Source organism: Oryzias latipes, chromosome 10 (assembly GCF_053564925.1).
Source record: "Oryzias latipes strain Hd-rR chromosome 10, Olatipes_Hd-rR_3.1".
Classification (NCBI taxonomy): Eukaryota; Metazoa; Chordata; class Actinopteri; order Beloniformes; family Adrianichthyidae; genus Oryzias; species Oryzias latipes.
Window position 1 is genome coordinate 31249529 of NC_136246.1, and position 20365 is coordinate 31269893.

The 20365-nt window shown below is 43.4% G+C and overlaps 1 protein-coding gene and 9 non-coding genes across 10 annotated transcripts; 1 reads left to right on the top strand and 9 right to left on the bottom strand.

The window, feature by feature from the left end:
* Positions 1-5750: 5750 nt before the first annotated feature.
* Positions 5751-8116, top strand: LOC101164903 (POU domain, class 3, transcription factor 4-like). Its single transcript, XM_004073659.5, has one exon. The coding sequence runs from the start codon at positions 6079-6081 to the stop codon at positions 7162-7164; it is 1086 nt and encodes a 361-aa protein (XP_004073707.1). The 5' UTR covers positions 5751-6078; the 3' UTR covers positions 7165-8116.
* An 8246-nt stretch (positions 8117-16362) lies between these two features.
* On the bottom strand, positions 16363-16445 carry trnal-caa (transfer RNA leucine (anticodon CAA)). Its single transcript has one exon. It is a non-coding gene; the product is annotated as a tRNA-Leu (tRNA).
* A 328-nt stretch (positions 16446-16773) lies between these two features.
* trnal-caa (transfer RNA leucine (anticodon CAA)) lies at positions 16774-16856 on the bottom strand. Its single transcript has one exon. It is a non-coding gene; the product is annotated as a tRNA-Leu (tRNA).
* Positions 16857-17184: 328 nt separating this feature from the next.
* trnal-uaa (transfer RNA leucine (anticodon UAA)) lies at positions 17185-17267 on the bottom strand. The gene has a single exon. It is a non-coding gene; the product is annotated as a tRNA-Leu (tRNA).
* Positions 17268-17591: 324 nt separating this feature from the next.
* Positions 17592-17674, bottom strand: trnal-caa (transfer RNA leucine (anticodon CAA)). Its single transcript has one exon. It is a non-coding gene; the product is annotated as a tRNA-Leu (tRNA).
* Positions 17675-18351: 677 nt separating this feature from the next.
* Positions 18352-18434, bottom strand: trnal-uaa (transfer RNA leucine (anticodon UAA)). Its single transcript has one exon. It is a non-coding gene; the product is annotated as a tRNA-Leu (tRNA).
* A 322-nt stretch (positions 18435-18756) lies between these two features.
* On the bottom strand, positions 18757-18839 carry trnal-uaa (transfer RNA leucine (anticodon UAA)). The gene has a single exon. It is a non-coding gene; the product is annotated as a tRNA-Leu (tRNA).
* Positions 18840-19162: 323 nt separating this feature from the next.
* On the bottom strand, positions 19163-19245 carry trnal-uaa (transfer RNA leucine (anticodon UAA)). Its single transcript has one exon. It is a non-coding gene; the product is annotated as a tRNA-Leu (tRNA).
* A 323-nt stretch (positions 19246-19568) lies between these two features.
* On the bottom strand, positions 19569-19651 carry trnal-caa (transfer RNA leucine (anticodon CAA)). The gene has a single exon. It is a non-coding gene; the product is annotated as a tRNA-Leu (tRNA).
* Positions 19652-19980: 329 nt separating this feature from the next.
* Positions 19981-20063, bottom strand: trnal-caa (transfer RNA leucine (anticodon CAA)). The gene has a single exon. It is a non-coding gene; the product is annotated as a tRNA-Leu (tRNA).
* Between the last annotated feature and the right edge of the window lie 302 nt (positions 20064-20365).

Consider the following 20365-nt stretch of genomic DNA (forward strand, 5'->3'; position numbering starts at 1 on the left):
ATTCTTTTGAAAGAGAGAGCGGGCCGACGGGGAAGCATGCTGAAAGTTTGGTGAATGAGGGGGGCGGATGAGAATTCCCTTTCGGAGCGAGAACTTGCAACAACATTTGTGCAGATTCAGCCGATCACTCCGGCTTCTTCCTCACACCCGTCCAACAAAGACGGCGCTGTTTTGTCAAGAAGTGCTCGCCCCCCCTCCCTGAAACTTACCCAACCCTATTCAGCATTCTGCACAAAACCAGGAAGTGTGCTCTCCACGGAGGTCCACCGCTGGCTCCGAATCAGATCCAATTGATTCAAGAGGCGCTGATCCTCAGAGGGCCGCGGCGGTGTGTGAGAGGCTTTTATTTCCACGCCACACCAGTTTGAATAGACATAGAAGGTGACAGATGAGCAGCACAGCTGTCCGCTGGGAGGCCTAAACTGTAGACTTTGTAGACAGTGATGATTGTCCTGCTCAATTATGCTGTTATGCTGAAATTACTGCCAGAGCCCCCACCCCCTCACCCCCTGTCAGAGTCCAGGTTGGAGGCAGCAGTGAGGTGATGATGTGTGTTGAGAGATCACAGATTGGCCTCCTACAGGTACCGGACAGCCGGGTGGAGCTGCTGAAGGAGACGGGGTTGCAAAGCCTCTTTTATCAATCACCACTTACAAATCCAACACTTTCCTTCACGTTGAGGCGGGGGGGTGGGGGGCTGGTGGGGAGGACGGTTCTCCACCGTTCGCTCAAACATTAGCAGTCATCGCACAATCCAGTCACCAAGTGTGTCTGAAAATCATCCACAATCTGATGCTCTTGAGTGATCCCTGCCTCGGCTTTCTGCATACTAATTCAGCCGTGGGCGACAAAGGAGAAGCACGTCGGGCTGTAACTCGCAGCAGAGCGTCAGCTTTCCTCCCAACGTGTTTATTTTCATAAACTGCGCAGCCTCGACTTCGCAGCGGAGCGACGTGCGTTGTGGACAGAGCGTTCCTGCTGCAGTGCGTTTGATGTCTCTCTTGGACCCTGGAGACTTTGCTCATGCATAACCACAGTGTGTCTGTCTGATCTGCCTCTGCGTGCTGCTCGGAGAAGGTTAGGGTGGGCGTGGGGGGGGGGGGGGGGGACTTGCACATTAAGCAACGTGCTCCTGAATAAACACAACTTTGCGGTGGAAGAAAACAAAAGCAAAGAGGACTTCTGTAATATTTATTGAGTGAGAAGAGCTAAAAAGGGAACGGCTCGTCCTGCATCATTTAGCTCTCCGCATCGGCTGCGTAAAAACCTTCTACCGCTGAAGTTCTCCATCCTGGCTGCGCGTTGAACTGGGAGCCGGGGGGTGTGGTGATGGTGGTTCAGTATGCTGGTGAGGACTCTCCAACTGCAGAGGGGGCACAGGGGTCACGAGGTGTGCGTCTGTGTTGCTGCGATGGCAGCATCGGTCCTCCAGGGCTCAGCGGGCTAATTAATAATGAATCCCAGAGACTCTGCGTTTGAAATGCAGATGTGTGAATGCCGGCTCCGCCTGCTCCTTCAGAAGGACTGGTGCGTGTGCGTGTGTGTGTTTGCGTCTTAGTGTGGGGGTGTTCGAGGGCCGCAGGGAAAAGTGTGTTAGCTGGTTGTTTAGCTGTGGCAGAGAATTTGCCGCCGTAGCCTACATGAAACTCGCAGGGGCCATTAATTAAACATCGAGCACATTTGACTTTTGAGTGAGATTTTTTGAAAGACCGTCATCAGATTTTGATCTGAGGGGGTTTTCATAACAAGCCTGCCCTCCTTCCTGCTCCAGAGTCCTCGTCCGTGCACCAGCTCTCTGCAGAAGAGGAAAAAAGCAGAGGAGGATGCGGGTTAACAAGTGGATGAAGATGCGGAGAGGTGTCCAACTTCCCAGACTTGATGAAGTCTGTTGACTTTTTTTTCTCTGTTTGAGCAGTTGAATATTTAGCCATTTGATGCCTATTGATGCAAATATGCACCAAACCATTCTGCTCCAAACTTCCCTCCATTTAGAATCTACTTGAAAGGAGAAACAGTTATTTTATTTTTCTTACAAAGGGGTGAACAGATGGTTATGCTGTGTAAAAACCTAAGAGCTGACCCACAAATAGAGAAACCCCCTTTGTACTCAGCACCTGTAACACAAGAAACTCCACAACAAGAGAAATGAGAATGGTTCTAATTAATATCTTTTACATGATTACAGATAAAAGATGAAATCTAAAGTAATATTCCAGCTGTTGCTTGAGCTGCACATCTTTTTTCCTTCGATTGATCCGTTTGGAAGCAAAACGGTCGTTAATGCTGGACCTGCTGCAGCTGAACTCATCCTCTAATTGCCTAAATGTGATTTTACGCTGCAAATCGTTCAATTATTTCTGTGCTAATATTAAAGACCTTCGATATTTAATTTAATTCTTTGCATGCAGTGTCCCCATCATAATGTAATTCCAGAAATCTCAATGACACCGACATAAAGGAGCTGTGAAAATCAAAGGTGTTTACTGCTGTTTAGATGTATTATTTCATTGACTTAAAACTTTCTTTTTTTAAGAGAATTTGCAATACTTGGTAAATTATGTGTTTTGTTCAAATTACCAGGCAGATTTTTTAATTAGTTTTCTTTTTAACAAGTATCATTTTTATTTTAAAACTTCAGATCAGGATGGTTTGGAATGGCAGTTCAGATAAAATTCCAGCAACACTTAAATCTCCAGCTGCAGTAGACGATTTAGCCCATTTCTGAACTCTTATTATATATATATATATATATATATATTATTTGTTTTTGGTATTTTAAGTGTATTTATCCTTTTGTAGTATTTTGTGTCTAATCCAAGCATGTCCAGGACCAAAATTCCTGGACTTTCAGGAAGCTTTATGATGTTGTATAGTTATGTAAACACAGTTTTACGTGATGTCTGTGAAGTCAGCAAAACGCAGAGAATCCCAAAACGCCGACAACCGGAGAGCGCGTTGCGTCTGAGCGCACGGTTTTACGCATGCGCTTAGGGTACTATTCCACACCTGTGCATCTCAATAAACAACACATAAACACAGAGTGTTTGTCTGTTTGTCAGCTTTTAATTTTTTAAAGCTTAAACGACATTTGTAGTAAAAAAACAGTCCTGAAAATGAACAGCTTATCAGAGAAAAAACATGAAATTGGCTCTGTCTCCTCTGAACATGGTGTCACTGTCCTTCATTAGCAACGCCACGGGTTAATGGACTATTGATTTTTGTGTCTAGAAGCTTGGAGGACGACTTAGTTTAGACTGAAATATGACAAAGGATTAAAAAAACGCAGGCAAAAGAACAAATTAGGACAAACGTTTGCTTTAAAAAGAAACTAAAGGATTTTTTGTTTTCTTATTGGCAGAAAGCCACAAAAAAGTAGCCTTTGTCCTGCTAGGAGATAAATAAATAACCAGCGGTCATTGTTGGCCCGCTGAAGCAGAGATTTTTTGACTCCGTGGGGGAAAGTTTGCAAAGGTCATGACTCCAAAAGTGACAGGTCCTGCCCTGAAGCCAAAGGCTGTCTCTGCAGCAGACTGCAGCTGATTTATCTGCAGCAGCAGCAGCAGCTCAGAGTTTTGCTCCAAACAATAAAAACCAAAAGGCTGTTACATTTATTTGAATGAAATAAACAAAAAATATTGCAAACTCCAAATTGGAAAACAAAATAACATTGTGTAAAGTCACATTATTTTGTGCAATCCTGGACGTTTTAAGGTAAAACAAAAAGATTAAATATATATTACATTTACCCCTGAACAATATTGGCACATTTTTTCTTCATAAATTGTCAATTTAAAAGCTTTTTTATTTGCAGCCATTTATTTGCAGATCCAAAACGGGGAAAAAACATAATGTTTCATATAACAGACTATTCTTTGCATTTTATGTCAATTTTGGCATTTATTTTAAAAATAATTTAAGGGGAAATCCACACCTTTTCTTTTTGTTTTGAACAACAACAAATTAATCTTTTTTTTAATCCTTTGTGCCCAGTCTTTGTTTTCTTTTTACAAAGTGCATCATTTCGGCGTTTCGGTGTTTGTTTATTTATCCAGCTGTACATATATAAATAAATATATAGCGAGTAAACAGCCTGAGTCACGGGATAATCTGTTAAAAAAAGAAAATCCCTCAGCCGCCGCGCGCGCAAAACGCAAACAACCAGAAACAGGCGATTCTACAAAAAAAGGCAAAGAATAAAATTAAAGAAATTACAGCTCGTTTGTTTTGAAGCAGTAATATGCGCTTTGGTAGGAGAGAGCCCGCAGTGCTGCAAGTGTAGCAGAGCTGGCTCGGGTTATTTCTGTGAATGGGCTCTTTATTGGAGGCGCGGAGCGGGGATTTGCCTTTTATTCGCCTCGCTATGGAAACGCGCTCGACGGCAGAAAAATGTTGATGTGAATAAAAGGGAATCGGCACAAGGAGCGTTTCTAGAGAAGCATCTGTTACACTTAGAAACTTAGACTATGGAGAGCATCACCCCTCCCCCCACCCCATCTGAAAGTCCATGCGCCACAAAAACACACTATTTTTTGCAATACAGAAACTGTGCCACGTTTTATTTATTATTTACTTCTGCTTAAGGAGGAATTGGAAATCACGTTTTACACTTTCTGCGCTTCACAGAGACTTAATCTTTGGCAAAAAGACTTTTCTTAAACGGATGATTAATTCTCCGAAATCAATTTCTCGTAGTGTGTAATCAATATAACAGCGCTGCCGTGCAATGTGGGGCTACTTCCCAACAAACATCACTTTCTCCACCCCTGAAGACGCAAAACCGAGTGATCCAGTTCACTAAAACTGGGGAAGTGGAGCAACAAACTGCAGATCATCAAACAATCAATCACTTTGGCCCACAATCTAAGAGGCGTAAAGATTTAAAACGCAGCTAAAAAAAAAAATCAAAATCCACAATGGACTCCTCTTTCTGCCACCTAAAGTGCCCCATCTCCCCCTGGATCCTGTCTACCGTTGCTCTGCTGCCTCCAGCCCCTCCAGCGGTTTAATCCGCATCTCCATCCCTCCGGTCAGCTCACCTGCCGCGGCCTTCCTCCCCCTCCGCTCTCCGCGGCTCAGTTTTAAAGCTCGCCTCGCTGTTCCTTTAATGACTTTCTGGTGGCTGCAGCCTTCTTTTATTTCTCCTAAATGTATGAAAATGTATGCAAATTTAAATCAAGCTTAACCCGGGGAGCTGGAGCAATATGTTTAATGGAGTTTCAAACCAATAAGAGGACTGTGACGCAGCCTTCTAATGGCAAATATAATTACGCAGCAAAGTTCCCTTCGAGATGTAGTTATTTTTCAACCCACGATGGCTGTGGAATAATTAAGTGAGCAAGGAGAGGGTTTGGGTTCAAAACAGTGCCGCAATGTGCGCAAAAGGGCGACGAAGAATGCAATTCTTTGACTTTAGACTAAGTTGTAATTTATTTTTCTTTGGATATTTATTGAATTCGCAGTTTTATTTTAATGGCTGTCACAGAAATCTCGTTTCATGGATCAAACTAGTGTTTTACAGACCCGGTCTTGTGTTGTTTTCATCTCGTGATTAAGGATTAAAAATGAGCCTCGCGTAAATTACCGTGCGTAAAACGCGCGTCTTTCCACAAACACCTGAGGAAATTTCTCTTAAGTTAATCATTAGGAGCAAGAACTGCTTTTAGTTTGATTGTACCTCTGTAATTTAAGTGCTGGCACGTCTATGAAATGCCACTGCGCTTTAATCTCTTTCTTCGCACGCGCTCAAGGGTGACAGGAGCAGCAATAAACCCGCGCGTAAATCAGTTGGAAACTTTAATTAATAAACAGGAACTGCGCTCTGCGCTCGCATCACTCTGCAGCCAAACCCAATGGACCAGGACCCCAGGACCCACACTTCCGGTTCGACTGCTCCGCTTTCCAAGGAGGACGTCCCGACTTCTGCGCCGTCATTGGTCGAAACGTGTCCCCGGGAGGAGTGTGAGTGGTGGCGCGGGCTGTCAGTCAGTGCCAGGCAGCTGCCAGCTCTGGGAGAGGGGGGATGTCAGAGGCTGAGCTGCCGCCTCTCTTCAGTAGCATTGGTGGGGTTGAGCAGCCAGCATGGCCACAGCTGCCTCCAGCCCCTATACCCTGCTCAGCTCCAGCTCCATGATCCACGCGGACAGCCAGGCCATGCAGCCTGCGAGTCCATACAGAGCGCATCAGAAACTCCTCCAGAGTGACTACCTGCAGAGCGTCCAGAGCAACGGGCACCCCCTCGGGCACCAGTGGGCGACCAGCCTGTCGGAGGGCAGCCCCTGGTCGACCTCCATGGAGCAGCAGGACATCAAACCAGGCCGGGAGGACCTGCAGCTCGGCATCATCCACCACCGCTCCCCGCACGTCGCGCACCACTCCCCTCATCACAACAACCACCCGGGAGGCTGGGGGACTCCGGTTTCCCACAACAACTCCTCCATCACCAGCGGGCAGCAGATCAACCTCTACTCCCAGACGGGCTTCACTGTCAACGGCATGCTGGATCACGGCGGGCTCACACCGCCGTCCAACCCACAGGGCCAAGGCATGCACCCGGGCCTCAGGGACACGCTCAGCCCCGAGCACAGCGACCTCGGCGGGCACCACTGCCACGACCACTCCGACGAGGAGACGCCAACCTCGGACGAGCTGGAGCACTTTGCCAAGCAGTTCAAACAGAGGCGGATCAAGCTGGGCTTCACGCAGGCGGACGTGGGCTTGGCTCTGGGCACGCTGTATGGTAACGTCTTTTCCCAAACCACCATCTGCAGGTTCGAGGCGCTGCAGCTGAGCTTTAAGAACATGTGCAAACTAAAGCCGCTGCTGAACAAGTGGCTGGAGGAGGCGGACTCCTCCACGGGCAGCTCCAGCAGTATAGACAAGATAGCAGCTCAGGGGAGAAAGAGGAAGAAGAGGACGTCCATCGAGGTGAGCGTGAAGGGAGTTCTGGAGACGCACTTTCTTAAGTGTCCAAAGCCGTCCGCGCAGGAGATCTCCTCGCTGGCGGACTCGCTGCAGCTGGAGAAGGAGGTGGTGCGCGTGTGGTTCTGCAACCGCAGGCAGAAGGAGAAGCGCATGACTCCGCCGGGGGAGCCTCCGCCGCCTCCTCCGCACGAGGGACCCTATTCTCACAGCGGGGGGGACGCGTCCTCGTGCCACGATCTCTGACCGGAGGCGCGGGGGGAGGAATACCGCGAGCGCAGAGGCTCGCGCTGGCCTCTTCCCAGCCGCGCGCCTCTCGTCTCGGCACAGACTTCTCCAGACGCCTCCCGCTCTGGATCCCAACAGAGACACCTGCTCAGCCTTCTCTCAGTCACGGGGGCATTTTTCTAAAAAACAAAACAAAAAAAAGACAAGAAAAAAAGTGTCTCAGTCACTTTCGGAACCCGCCGACTTCTTTTTTCTACGTCACGGATTTAAAAATGTGCCTATAATGTACCTTCCAGCGCCTTCTGCTAGTCTCCTAAAGATGTTAACGCGGGACTGAAGCTGTTTGGGTTTCCCTCAAACAAACGCAAGGCTCTCATCCCTCTTCCTAATTGATTTGTTGCAGCTCCAGGTGCTCCCAAAAACATCTTTGATAACAATTTTTTTTACAACATTAAAGCACTTGGAAGATTTGTATTCTTCCATATTCTTGTTTGTAGCTTCCGCGCAGAGTTCCAGCTTCCTTTTTTATTCTTTTCATTTTACTGACTCTCGACCATATAAACTGTGTAGACTCTGATCCAGAGAATTAGAAAGACCTGCCTATAATTTTAATGTACGCTCAATTCAATATAAACAAACAAACAAAAACATTTTATAATCACAAATATTCCTGGATTTGGTTTTGTTTACTTCGTATTTGTACAGTTTTATATATTATCCCTTTTGAAGTCGTTAATTTAAACATTTGCTGTTAGTTATTCATGCACTTAATTAGTGATGTTTAAAGAAAAAAGCAGGAAAACAAACAAATAAAAAAACACAGAACATATTTTCCATAACGATCGAAATGTTTCAGCAGTTTTATTCCAAATTACAATGACAGCTCGAGCAATTATTTATTTTCACTATAAAGCTTGTATTATGTTTTGAAATAATATTAATAATAATAAAAATGTATGTTGTAATAAAATGTTTTTTTTTCTCTGTTTAAAAGAGAAATTGATGTTTGTAAAATTATTAAATAATTTCCTATTGGAGGCAAATTTACATTTTTTAAATATTTTTAGAAAAGTGGTGTTTTTTTTGACAGATTTATTTTATTACGTCACTAAATCTAGAAAAATTGGACATATTTTTGCTTATATTTCTAAAGCTTCAGTTTTAGTCTGAAGTCAAAAGGCAGCTGTAAAATGTCCAGCGGTTCAACAGGATCTCTGCGGATCACAGCAACGCTGAGGCGCTTTCTCCACTGAAATGTTATTGTCCGGGCCCTCTGCCCTCCTCAATCAGACATGCGTGATTTATCGCCTGGGCTGCTGGGCCTGACATAAAAAAAAAAACACAATGACACACTGACACGCGCACCAGAGCAGATGCATTTCATTTCAAATACTACAGCTGTGCATAATTGGGGTGAAATAGACAGAAGATGCACAAACAAATAAATGTGGAGCCTGAAAATAATTTCTAGATTGAAATAAGTGTGGATGCAGCTCTGCTTGGCATCATTCAGAAATAGATCCGGGGAAAGGAGGGAGGGTGAAGGAAGCGAAAGAAGAGGACAGGGAGAGGGGAAGAGGAAAGGCGGAAGGGTGCTAGCGCAGAGCCTGACTGGAATACTAATGCGTCTGAATTTATGCATCTCCTCAGTCTGCAACCCCGGGAGGGGGTGGGGGAGACAGAGAAAAGGGAGGGTGTGAAGGGTGGAGGTGAAAGAGGGCGGTTATGTTGAAGAACAGGGAAGTAAAATCATGGCTGATTGATTCCATCCATCTATTTAGGTCTGAAATAATCCCTGATTTCTTTGGGATGGGGGGGGGGGGGGGGGGCAAAAGTGCAAAAAGAAACAGCGCTCCTCTGCATCCTCACCCTGCAAAAGAGTCGACCTTTACTCACACATCCACATGTGTGTTTAAAGTGGATCACCCACAAGAATACCCCACCAGTGTAAAAAAAAAAAAAAAGATGACTTTCCTTTGAAGGTCAATGAAAACAAAAGCTCACTTTAGAGATTTCAGTATTTAAAAAAAAAATATTTGACTCAGATTTGCTATTTTTCTATCTGAACTAGTAAAACAGTTTATGAGAAACAACACAGTAAAGGGAGAAGGGACTCGAACCGCATCAGATTGAGGATTAAGCAGAATTGGACACACGCTTCTGTAGAATTACACCTCATGAAAAACGTCCTGAAAATTATATTCAAGTTGTAAAAGACTGATAAACAGGCTTGATTTGGCTTTTATTTGTATATTTTTTCAACACAAAATAAAGCAAAGTAAACAGTAGGACAGGACTCTTTGCAGTCTCAGGTCACATAGAGGACACTGAGAGTCACAGTTCACTTTATTTAGACACAACCAACATCATGTCTGGCTCCCCTTTTGCTTCACATAAACAGAAACCTCACATGGAGGATCAGGAATGGGATCGATTGTTTCTTTTTTTAAACAAATTTAAATTAAAACTCTGATAATTTCTCTATTTCATGGACTCGTGCTTTCAGAAAAAGGATAAATGTGGCCATAAATGCTTAATATTTAAGTTAATTTAGTCTTTTTTTATTGTTGTTTTGTACAAACTAAAAATTCAAAAGCACCAAAATATTTTGGAAGGTTATCAGATATAAGCATAACTTTCTGGGAAAAATGAAAAATGTAAATCAAATTTAAAAATTAAAATGTTCCAGGGTTAGAGTGAAAAATATTTAATTTGCAAAAAAGAAAAGGATTTGTGATATTTTATGATTAGAATAATCTAAAAATGTGTCTTTTATTTTACAAAAACAACAAAGGTCACCTTTTGTGAAGATTACATAAATGATTGTTGTTTTTTTTAATTTGTTTTGAAAGCTAAATACTTTTAGACGATCACCTTTCAATTTGGGTTGATCATATCAACGTGAAAAAAAATTATCATTTTTTTTTCCTTGCATTTTTCCCTTGCACCACATCTGTTTATACTCCCTCATGTCTCTGAAGGGTACTGGTGCTACCTCACAGTGACCACACTTGATAAGTGATCACCTGAGGGCAGAGGACCACTCTCAGTATTGATAACGCATTAGAGGACAGTTGGCTCCAAATCAACTGTAGCTGGAGAGAAAACGAAGAGGAGGAAGCTGTGCGAGAAAGGAGGTGTCGGAGAAGAAAAGAGAAGACAGAGCAATCCGAAATAGGATTAATCGTGTAACCTAAAATCAATTTCACATCCTCAGCTCTGGCATCCCCTGACAGGGATGGGCAGCTTTTAGGCTGGGGGGGGGGACATCCGAGCAACCCAACGTGGAAATAAAAATCTTCACGGATGGAGGAAGGAAATGAAACTCTTCATATCTGCTGTCAAAATTTAAGTTGGGAAGTGTGCGCACAATCTGCTTCCCTTTCCAACACAGTTGACAAAATAACTTGGCATTGATTTTTTTTCCAAGGTTTTCATCATGCATGCTAGTATAATTTTGTTTATGTAACAAAATCTGGTGCTAAATTTGTGAACAGCAGTCATGTGTGATCCTCATGATCCTCACCATCGTTGCTGCGGCATCTGTGTCTTTGCAAGTGTTGTAACTCTTGCAGCTCCTCTGCCGTGGTGCGGCGTGATTGCTCCATTAAGGAACACAAAGTGACAACTACAGTTTGTTATTTTGAGGCTGCACATTGTGCTGCCATGTTAGGTGGTCACACATGGCTGCATGCTGACAATTAAGAGGTCATATTTCATACTGGCATGTTAAGAGAAAGTCTGTCACCAGACTACAAGCATGTCTGTTAAACTGCAGGCGTTTGGCTGCCTAACTCTAACCAGCCCAGACTTGGGCTCCTTTCGCACCACGCCGGTTTGAGCCGGACTAAAAGTTTTTTTGCTCAGACTGTCCAAGGTGTGAAAGCTCTCGTAACCTTTGGCGTTCCTTGAATTATTGTATTTCTTTGACCGTTTATACAACTAACATAAATCCAACGGATTCAGAAGCTGAGAAAAGTGGTTTTGCTTTGATATGCAACACTTTACCTTTTGACGGCTCAAACGCGCCTTTCTCCATAGCAGAATCAGCTGATTTATGATGATTTCATAAAGTGTTGCATATCAACGTAAAGCCACCTTTCTCAGCTTCAGAATTTATGTTATTGCGTCATATTGAAGAGTTATTTTAGGTCAATGAGGGTGTGTTTGGTGTCTGCGACGACAGCTCTGGTGTAAAAGGATTCAAACCTGGTGCGGACAAAGAAACGTAGCCTTGGTACACCTGAAAAAATTGGGTTTTGAATGCATGCTTATGAACCTGTGTGTGATTCAATGATTTAAACCAAAAGAGGGGACAGTAATGAATGTGATTTGATTATTTAGAGCAAAGCCTTTTACACAATTTAAATATAAAATCCATAGGTCAAATCTAAAACACTTGAATCAACAAAAAAACTGAAAATGTCTCATGACGGCTTTATTGCCAGGTTTTCTTCTTGACTTTCTTCAGAGCTCATTTATTCCAAACCCAAATGAACCAGGTCTGGTAAACTATTCTGTTTTAAATGTTTTTGCAATATGATATCTCAGTGAAAAAGGCAAAATGAGGATAAGAAGGACGCACACACACACACACGCCACACCGCGTAGAAATTATTCCATAGTCATAGTTCCTCCTGATTTTAGTCTAGTGTTGTCTGAAACTAGCTTTGACCCGGATAGGAAGAAATAACCCAAAGAAACACACATAAAAGCAGGTAGTCTTTCACCTTTACTTCCTCTCACCACTTTTAACAAAACAATTTACACGTATCTATCTATCTATCTATCTATGTCGATATATATGATATATTTTAAATAATTAGGATTTCTTTGCATTCATGTTTTTTTCTTCTACTAAATTAAAGCACTCTATTGCACAGACCAAATGTCCTTGGCACATTTTGGTCCAAGACTTCTTGAAGAAAGCTGTCAAAGTTCATGTAAACTCTCTTGCAGATCAAAGAAAAAAATGTTGATCCACTTGAAAATATGAATTTTGATTGACTTGGAAGTGAACTCTGGTGTGGTCTATTGTGCAAAATCCAAAGGACTATTCATTGAGCTGAAGGGAACAAGTAAGCAAAAAAAAAGGGTTGGACCCTCACTCTACTAAGAGGTGTTGCCTACATAAACAGTCCACTCTTGAAAATGGTAAACGAAGTGTACTTATAGGAGGCTCAAAGTGTTTTACAGCCAAAGTCTTATTCACCCTCATTCAAATGCTGATGGAAACTCCGCTGCTGAACACTGGCACCAACCTATAACGACCAGGAGCAAAGAGGGATTCAGTGTCTTTCCCAAGGATACTTCTAGGTGGGAACCAAACCTGCGACATTCTGATCAGAGTCTGACCACTCTACCTCCGTACCATGGGTGTTGAAAGTGCAACCAGACCAAATAAAGGAGTATAATTTCTCTGCGCCCTTCAGCCATTTGATCCAAGTCCTCCAGGATTTTCCACCTTTTTGTCTAAGTGGTCCCTTTTGGGTCCAGCGTTTATGGAAAGTCCCCTAATGGTTGGTGTGTTGTCAGGTCACGGTCCCCACAATGGTAAAAAGACTCACACACAGTGCTTGTGAGGCAGGACGACACACAATAAATCACTGTGTCTGATATCTTCATTTGAGACAGAGGGCCAATCACTACTCGTCCTGCTTGTTCCACATTAAATCATTATCACACACGCTCACTCCATTAATTCTCTTGCTTTTATTAGCAGCAAGAGTGGCTCCACGCACACAGTGGACCAATGACGAGCACGGCATCTACCTCATCTGACAGCTAATGGCTTCATTAGAAGCAGCGTGTTAATTGGCTGACTTAAGGGAGACGCTTTTTAATGAGGATAAATAGACTCACACCTGAGCGGGGCGCTACCCAGCCACAGCAGTGGTGGAGGGACTTGGAGCGATAAGCAAATGTGGCCTGCAAATAAGACCGCGGAGCTCTGTGGTTCCTCCCAGCATAAACAGAGTGCCGTTTTCCATGCCAGGCAGACTTATTAGCCGAGTGGTTGATTAGCACCAGGAGGGCAAAACAAAGAGCAGTATGTCAAAGCAATTAGCCCCACTGTTTACCTCTCAGCTCCCGGGCTGACTCCAGAATTCATCTAATCCAAGGGAGGAAGAGGTGCACATGCTCAGACGGTCCCTGGAAAAAGACAACAGCTGGTCCCCGGGCTGGGGCGTGTGTCCGTGTGTGCGCATTGATGGGAGTGGTCCTCAAGCCACAATCCATCTGCTTTCCTGCCCAGATCCACATTCTCTGCTGTCTGGTCTTGAGTGCACACACACACACGTGCACGTAAACACACACAGATAAGAGAGGGGGGCTCGTGTTCAAAGGGAACTGGAGGTTTGTGGGTGCTGGACTGACAAAATGGAAACGAGGGAGACAGATCATTAACATAAAGATGGGACACAAGCTGACTTCACCACACCAGTTCAAAAATACCACACCATGCAATGGACATTAGCATCACCTAGTGGTCCTCACAAATTCTGCATGTTGGTCTTCAATCAAAGGTAGGGAACCAAATCATTTTTCCTTCTTTATGGTTTGTTTAGTTGTTGCTATGGAGTTTGGCACCCCACATACCCCAGGTATGTGTGAGATTTGGACCCACGTCATACGCTCATTGGATCCTAAGCCCAACACCTATGCGTCTACATCAACGACAACTGGTGCAGAAATGCAACGATGGTCGACAGCTACTGTTCCCAAGATATGGAATATCTGACTGTTAAATGCAGACCCTTCTACATTCCTCGTAAGTTTACCGTCGTCATGGTAACGGCCGTATACATACCACCCCATGCTAATGCTGGCGTAACCGTGGAGGTGCTGCACAATACAATAAGCACCTAGCAGAACTCTCATCCTTATGCAGTGCATTTAATACTGGGGACTTCAATCATGCTGATTTAAGGTCAGCACTTCCCAAATTTGATCAGCACATTAAATGCGCAACAAGGGGTGCAAACACACTGGACAAAGCCTACAGCAACATCCAAAAAGGCTACAGACCAACCCCTCTACCACATCTGGGTTTGTCTGATCACATGTCCTTGTTGCTGATTCCAGCATACAGCCCCGTCAGGAGGAGAGCCCCTCCAGTGACAAAGACTGTAAAAACATGGCCGGAGGGCGCTTCACAACAGCTGCAAGATGGCTTTGAGGACACAGACTGGAATGTGTTTGCACACCAGGACCTTGAGGAACAAACTTCATCCGTGCTCTCTTACATCAACTTCTGCGTTGACAACGTCACCGTGGTGAAACGTCACCGTGGTGAAACGTCACCGTGGTGAAACGTCACCGTGGTGAAATGTCACCGGGTGTACTCCAATCAGAAACCCTGGATGACAAAAGAGGTCCAGGTCCTGCTGAAGCATCGTGATGTTGCCTTCAGATCCGGTGACAAAGCACAATACAGTGCAGCCAGGGCTAGCCTTAAAGGAGACATCAGAGAGGCCAAGGCAGCTTACAAGAGGAGGGTTGAGGACACCTTCAGAGACAACAACACACGACAGGTCTGGCAGGGGGTCCAGCACCTTACCAACCACAAGTCCTGCAACACCACGACAGCTGTGGGCGATGTTGTGCTCGCAGAGGAGTGAAACCACTTATTTGAATGCTTCGAGGTGGATAGACCTGGGACAGCTGAACCCCATACTTCAGACTGCAGCAGCTTCACTCTCACGGTGCAGGAGCATGAAGTGAGGTGTATGCTGAGGGCAGTGAACCCCAGGAAGGCTGTGGGACCGGATGGTGTGACTGGGAAGGTCCTCAGGGAGCGCGCAAATCAGCTCGCTGGGGTCTTCACCAACATTTTCAACTCATCACTGTCTCAGTCCTACATTCCACCATGCCTGAAATCAGCTACGATTGTCCCGTTGCCAAAAAAGTCCTCCATCAACAGCCTCAATGACTCCCAACCAGTAGCTCTGACTCCTGTCATAATGAAGTGTTTTGAGAAACTGGTCCGACGTCACATCATGTCCTACCTCCCACCCACACTCGACCCACTACACTTTGCATACAGAGCTAACACATCGACAGAGGACGCCGTCGTCACACCACCAAATACCACCTGGAAACACAAGGGAGTTATGCTAGGCTGCTCTTTCTCGACTAGCTTTACATTTAATACAATACTGGCAGACAGACTGTCAGCAAAATTGTTGGATATTGGACTTCCTCCCACCACTTGCTGTTGGATCAGAGACTTTCTCTCTGATAGAGTGCAGAGAGTCAGAGTGGGTCCTCATCTCTCCACAGCCCTGAGTTTAACCCAGGCTCCCCAAAAGGCTGTGTGCTGAGTCCTCTGCTGTACACACTGTACACGTATGACTGTCAGCACACACCCAGACAATGCAGTCAGTAAGTTTGCCGATGACACAACTGTGGTGTGGCTTGTCTCTGGCGGAGATGAGACGGCATACAGGGATGGGATCCAGAGGATGGTGGGGTGGTTGTGCAGACAACAATTTGGTCCTAAACACTTAAAAAACAAGAGAAGTGATCGTGGACTTCAGGAGGAAAAAGTCAGATCTGCAGTCCATTGTCATTAATGGGGAGTGTGTGAAGAGAGTGCAAAATTTTAAGTACCTTGGTGTGTACGTTGAAGACCTCCAATGGAGCTCAAACACTACAGAGGTAATGAAAAAAGCCCAACAGCATCTTCACTTCCTGAGGATCCTCAGGAGGGTCAACCTGAAGAGAGAGCTGCTGGTTGCCTTCTATCGTTGCTCCATTGAGAGTGTACTAACATACTGCATCTCTGTGTGGTTTTCAAGCTGCACCATGGCACACAAGAAGGTTCTACAGAGGGTCATAAACACTGCCCAAAAGATCATTGGCTGCCCTCTTCCCTCACTGAAGGACATCTACAGCACTCGCTGTCTTGGGAGGGCACGCAACATCATGAAAGACTGCACACACCCAGGACACCGGGTGTTTACATGGTTGCCCTCTGAAAAAAGACTAAGGGTGCTGAGATCACGGACAAACAGACTCAGAGACAGTTTTTACAAGAGAGCAATAGCCCTCATGAACACACACATGGTTTAGATTCTCTTAGTCAGGCATGATGGTGGTGGTGTGATGGTTTGGGGCATTGCTAAATTTATAAGAAAAGGTCAATTTTATGTTCTGTGGGACCAGTAGTTGCTGAGATCTGCCCAAATACCAGTAAAGAGCAGTTCAATTCTCAACCAGGAGTGGGGTTTGAACCCACGTGAGCATACACTCATTGGATCTTGAGTCCAACGCCTTAACCACTCGGCCATCCTGGTTGCAATGGATTTGTGTATTCAAGTTTTCTGCCACCGATATTGCAATAAAATGAAATAAAACAACACCTGGATATCTTTGGAAACCTTTGGACAAGAAGTGATATGACACACATAAAAAATACCATATTTAGGGGATCTCTATTGATATCTTTATGGAATTAAATATTGAGAGCAAAATAGCAATCTTGTATCATTAGTTAGGCATGATGGTGGTGGTGTGATGGTTTGGGGCATTGCTAAAGTTTTAGCAAGAGGACAAATTTATGTTCAGTGGGACCAGTAGTTGCTGAGATCTGCCCAAATACCAGTAAAGAGCAGTTCAATTCTCTACCAGGAGTAGGATTTGAACCCACGTGACCATACGCTCATTGGATCTTGAGTCCAACCCCTTAACCACTCGGCCATCCTGGTTGCAATGGATTTGTGTATTCAAATTTTCTGACACCGATATTGCAGTAAAATGAAATAAAACAACACCTGGATATCTTTGGAAACCTTTGGACAAGAAGTGATATGACACACAAAAAAAATACCCTATTTAGGGGATCTATATTGATATCTTTTTGGAATTAAATATTGAGAGCAAAATAGCAATCTTGTATCATTAGTCAGGCATGATGGTGGTGGTGTGATGGTTTGGGGCATATCTAAATTTTTAGCAAAAGGACAATTTCATGTTCTGTGGGACCAGTAGTTGCTGAGATCTGCCCAAATACCAGTAAACAGCAGTTCAATTCTCTACCAGGAGTGGGGTTTGAATCCACGTGAGCATACACTCATTGGATCTTAAGTCCAACGCCTTAACCTCTCGGCCATCCTGGTTGCAATGGATTAAAATATTCAACTTTTCTCCAAACGTTATTGCAATACAATGAAATAACACCTGTATATCGTTGAAAACCTTTGGACAAGAAGTGCTATGACACACTAAAAAAAGACCATATTAAGGGTTTCTATTTTGATTTCTTCTTGGAATGATTTGTTAAGAGCATGTTAGCAATTTTGCATCATTAGTCAGGCATGATGTTGTTGGTGTGATGGTTTGGGGGCATTGCTAAATTTTCAAGAATAGGACAATTTTATTTTGTGTGGGACGAGTAGTTGCTGAGATCTGCCCAAATACCAGTAAAGAGCAGTTCAATTATCTACCAGGAGTAGGATTTGATCCCACGTGAGCATATGCTCATTGGATCTTGAGTCCAACGCCTTAACCTCTCGGCCATCCTGGTTGCAATGGGCTTGAGCATTCAATTTTTCTGCAGCCGATATTGCAATAAAATGAAATAAAACACCTGGATATCTTTGGAAACCTTTGGACAAGAAGTGCTATGACACACTAAAAAAATACCATATTAAGGGTTTCTATTTTGATATCTTCTTGGAATGATTTGTGAAGAGCATATGTTAGCAATCTTGTATCATTAGTCAGGCATGATGGTGGTGGTGTGATGGTTTGGGGGCATTGCTAAATTTGTAAGAATTAGACAAATTGACACTCTTGATGCCAGCATTAACACTTAAACAGAACAAGGAAAACAACAATTAGGTGATGAGATCTGCCCAAATGTTAGTAAAGAACATTTCTTTCTTCTACCAGGAGTGGAATTTGAACCCATAAGAGCATACCCTTATAGGGTTTTGAGTCCTTTGTCTCAACCACATCAGCAATAATAGATGTGAAAGCTTTGCATGTGTATCTTGGATCATTTTGGAATCTTTTTGACATATCAAAAATTAGTCTTTTGGCTTTCTATATTGATCTAAATATGGGAAGAAATATTTTGAGCAATATTTACACTAGTTAGGTGATGGTGTGGAGTATTTCTCAACAATTATTTAAAAATTGGACAAATTGATGAAAATTTAATGGCGGAACACCATACACCACTCTGGAAGATAAATTCTGTACCAGGAGTGGGGTTTGAACCCACGTGAGCATACACTCATTGGATCTTAAGTCCAACGCCTTAACCACTCGGCCATCCTGGTTGCAATGGAAAAAAATTTCAACTTTTCTCCAAACGATATAACAATACAATAAAATGACACCTGGATATCATTGGAAACCTTTTGACAAGAAGTGCTATAACACACTAAAAAAAGACCATATTTAGGGTATCTATATTGATATCTTTATGGAATTAAATATTAAGAGCATAATAGCAATCTTGTATCATTAGTCAGGCATGATGGTGGTGGTGTGATGGTTTGGGGCATTGCTAAATTTTTAGCAAAAGGTCAATTTTATGTTGTGTGGGACCAGTAGTTGCTGAGATCTGCCCAACTACCAGTAAAGAGCAGTTCAATTCTCTACCAGGAGTAGGATTTGAACCCACGTGCGCATACGCTCATTGGATCTTAAGTCCAACGCCTTAACCACTCGGCCATCCTGGTTGCAATGGATTATAATATTCAACTTTTCTCCAAACGTTATTGCAATACAATGAAATAACACCTGCATATCTTTGAAAACCTTTGGAGAAGAAGTGCTATGACACACTAAAAAAAGACCATATTAAGGGTTTCTATTTTGATTTCTTCTTGGAATGATTTGTTAAGAGCATGTTAGCAATCTTGCATCATTAGTCAGGCATGATGTTGGTGGTGTGATGGTTTGGGGCATTGCTACATTTTTAGCAAAAGGTCAATTTTATGTTCTGTGGGACCAGTAGTTGCTGAGATCTGCCTAAATACCAGTAAAGAGCAGTTCAATTCTCTACCAGGAGTGGGATTTGAACCCACGTGAGCATACACTCATTGGATCTTAAGTCCAACGCCTTAACCACTCGGCCATCCTGGTTGCAATGGATTAAAATATTCTACTTTTCTCCAAAAGTTATTGCAATACAATGAAATAACACCTGCATATCTTTGAAAACCTTTGGACAAGAAGTGCTATGACACACTAAAAAAAGACCATATTAAGGGTTTCTATTTTGATTTCTTCTTGGAATGATTTGTTAAGAGCATGTTAGCAATCTTGCATCATTAGTCAGGCATGATGTTGGTGGTGTGATGGTTTGGGGCATTGCTAAATTTTTAGCAAAAGGTCAATTTTATGTTCTGTGGGACCAGTAGTTGCTGAGATCTGCCCAAATACCAGTAAAGAGCAGTTCAATTCTCTACAAGGAGTAGGATTTGAACCCACGTGAGCATACGCTCATTGGATCTTGAGTCCAACGCCTTAACCACTCGGCCATCCTGGTTGCAATGGAATTGTGTATTCAAGTTTTCTGCCACCGATATTGCAATAAAATGAAATAAAACAACACCTGGATATCTTTGGAAACCTTTGGACAAGAAGTGCTATGACACACTAAAAAAAGACGATATTAAGGGTTTCTATATTGATATCTTCTTGGAATGATTTGTGAAGAGCAAGTTAGCAATCTTGTATCATTAGTCAGGCATGATGGTGGTGGTGTGATGGTTTGGGGGCATTGCTAAATTTTCAAGAATAGGACAATTTTATGTTCAGTGGGACCAGTAGTTGCTGAGATCTGCCCAAATACCAGTAAAGAGCAGTTCAATTCTCTACCAGGAGTAGGATTTGAACCCACGTGACCATACGCTCATTGGATCTTGAGTCCAACCCCTTAACCACTCGGCCATCCTGGTTGCAATGGATTTGTGTATTCAAATTTTCTGACACCGATATTGCAGTAAAATGAAATAAAACAACACCTGGATATCTTTGGAAACCTTTGGACAAGAAGTGATATGACACACAAAAAAAATACCCTATTTAGGGGATCTATATTGATATCTTTTTGGAATTAAATATTGAGAGCAAAATAGCAATCTTGTATCATTAGTCAGGCATGATGGTGGTGGTGTGATGGTTTGGGGCATATCTAAATTTTTAGCAAAAGGACAATTTCATGTTCTGTGGGACCAGTAGTTGCTGAGATCTGCCCAAA

Coding starts and splice junctions, on each gene's coding strand:
- LOC101164903 (XM_004073659.5), top strand. CDS start 6,079: ATGGCCACAGCTGCCTCCAGCCCCTATACCCTGCTCAGCTCCAGCTCC.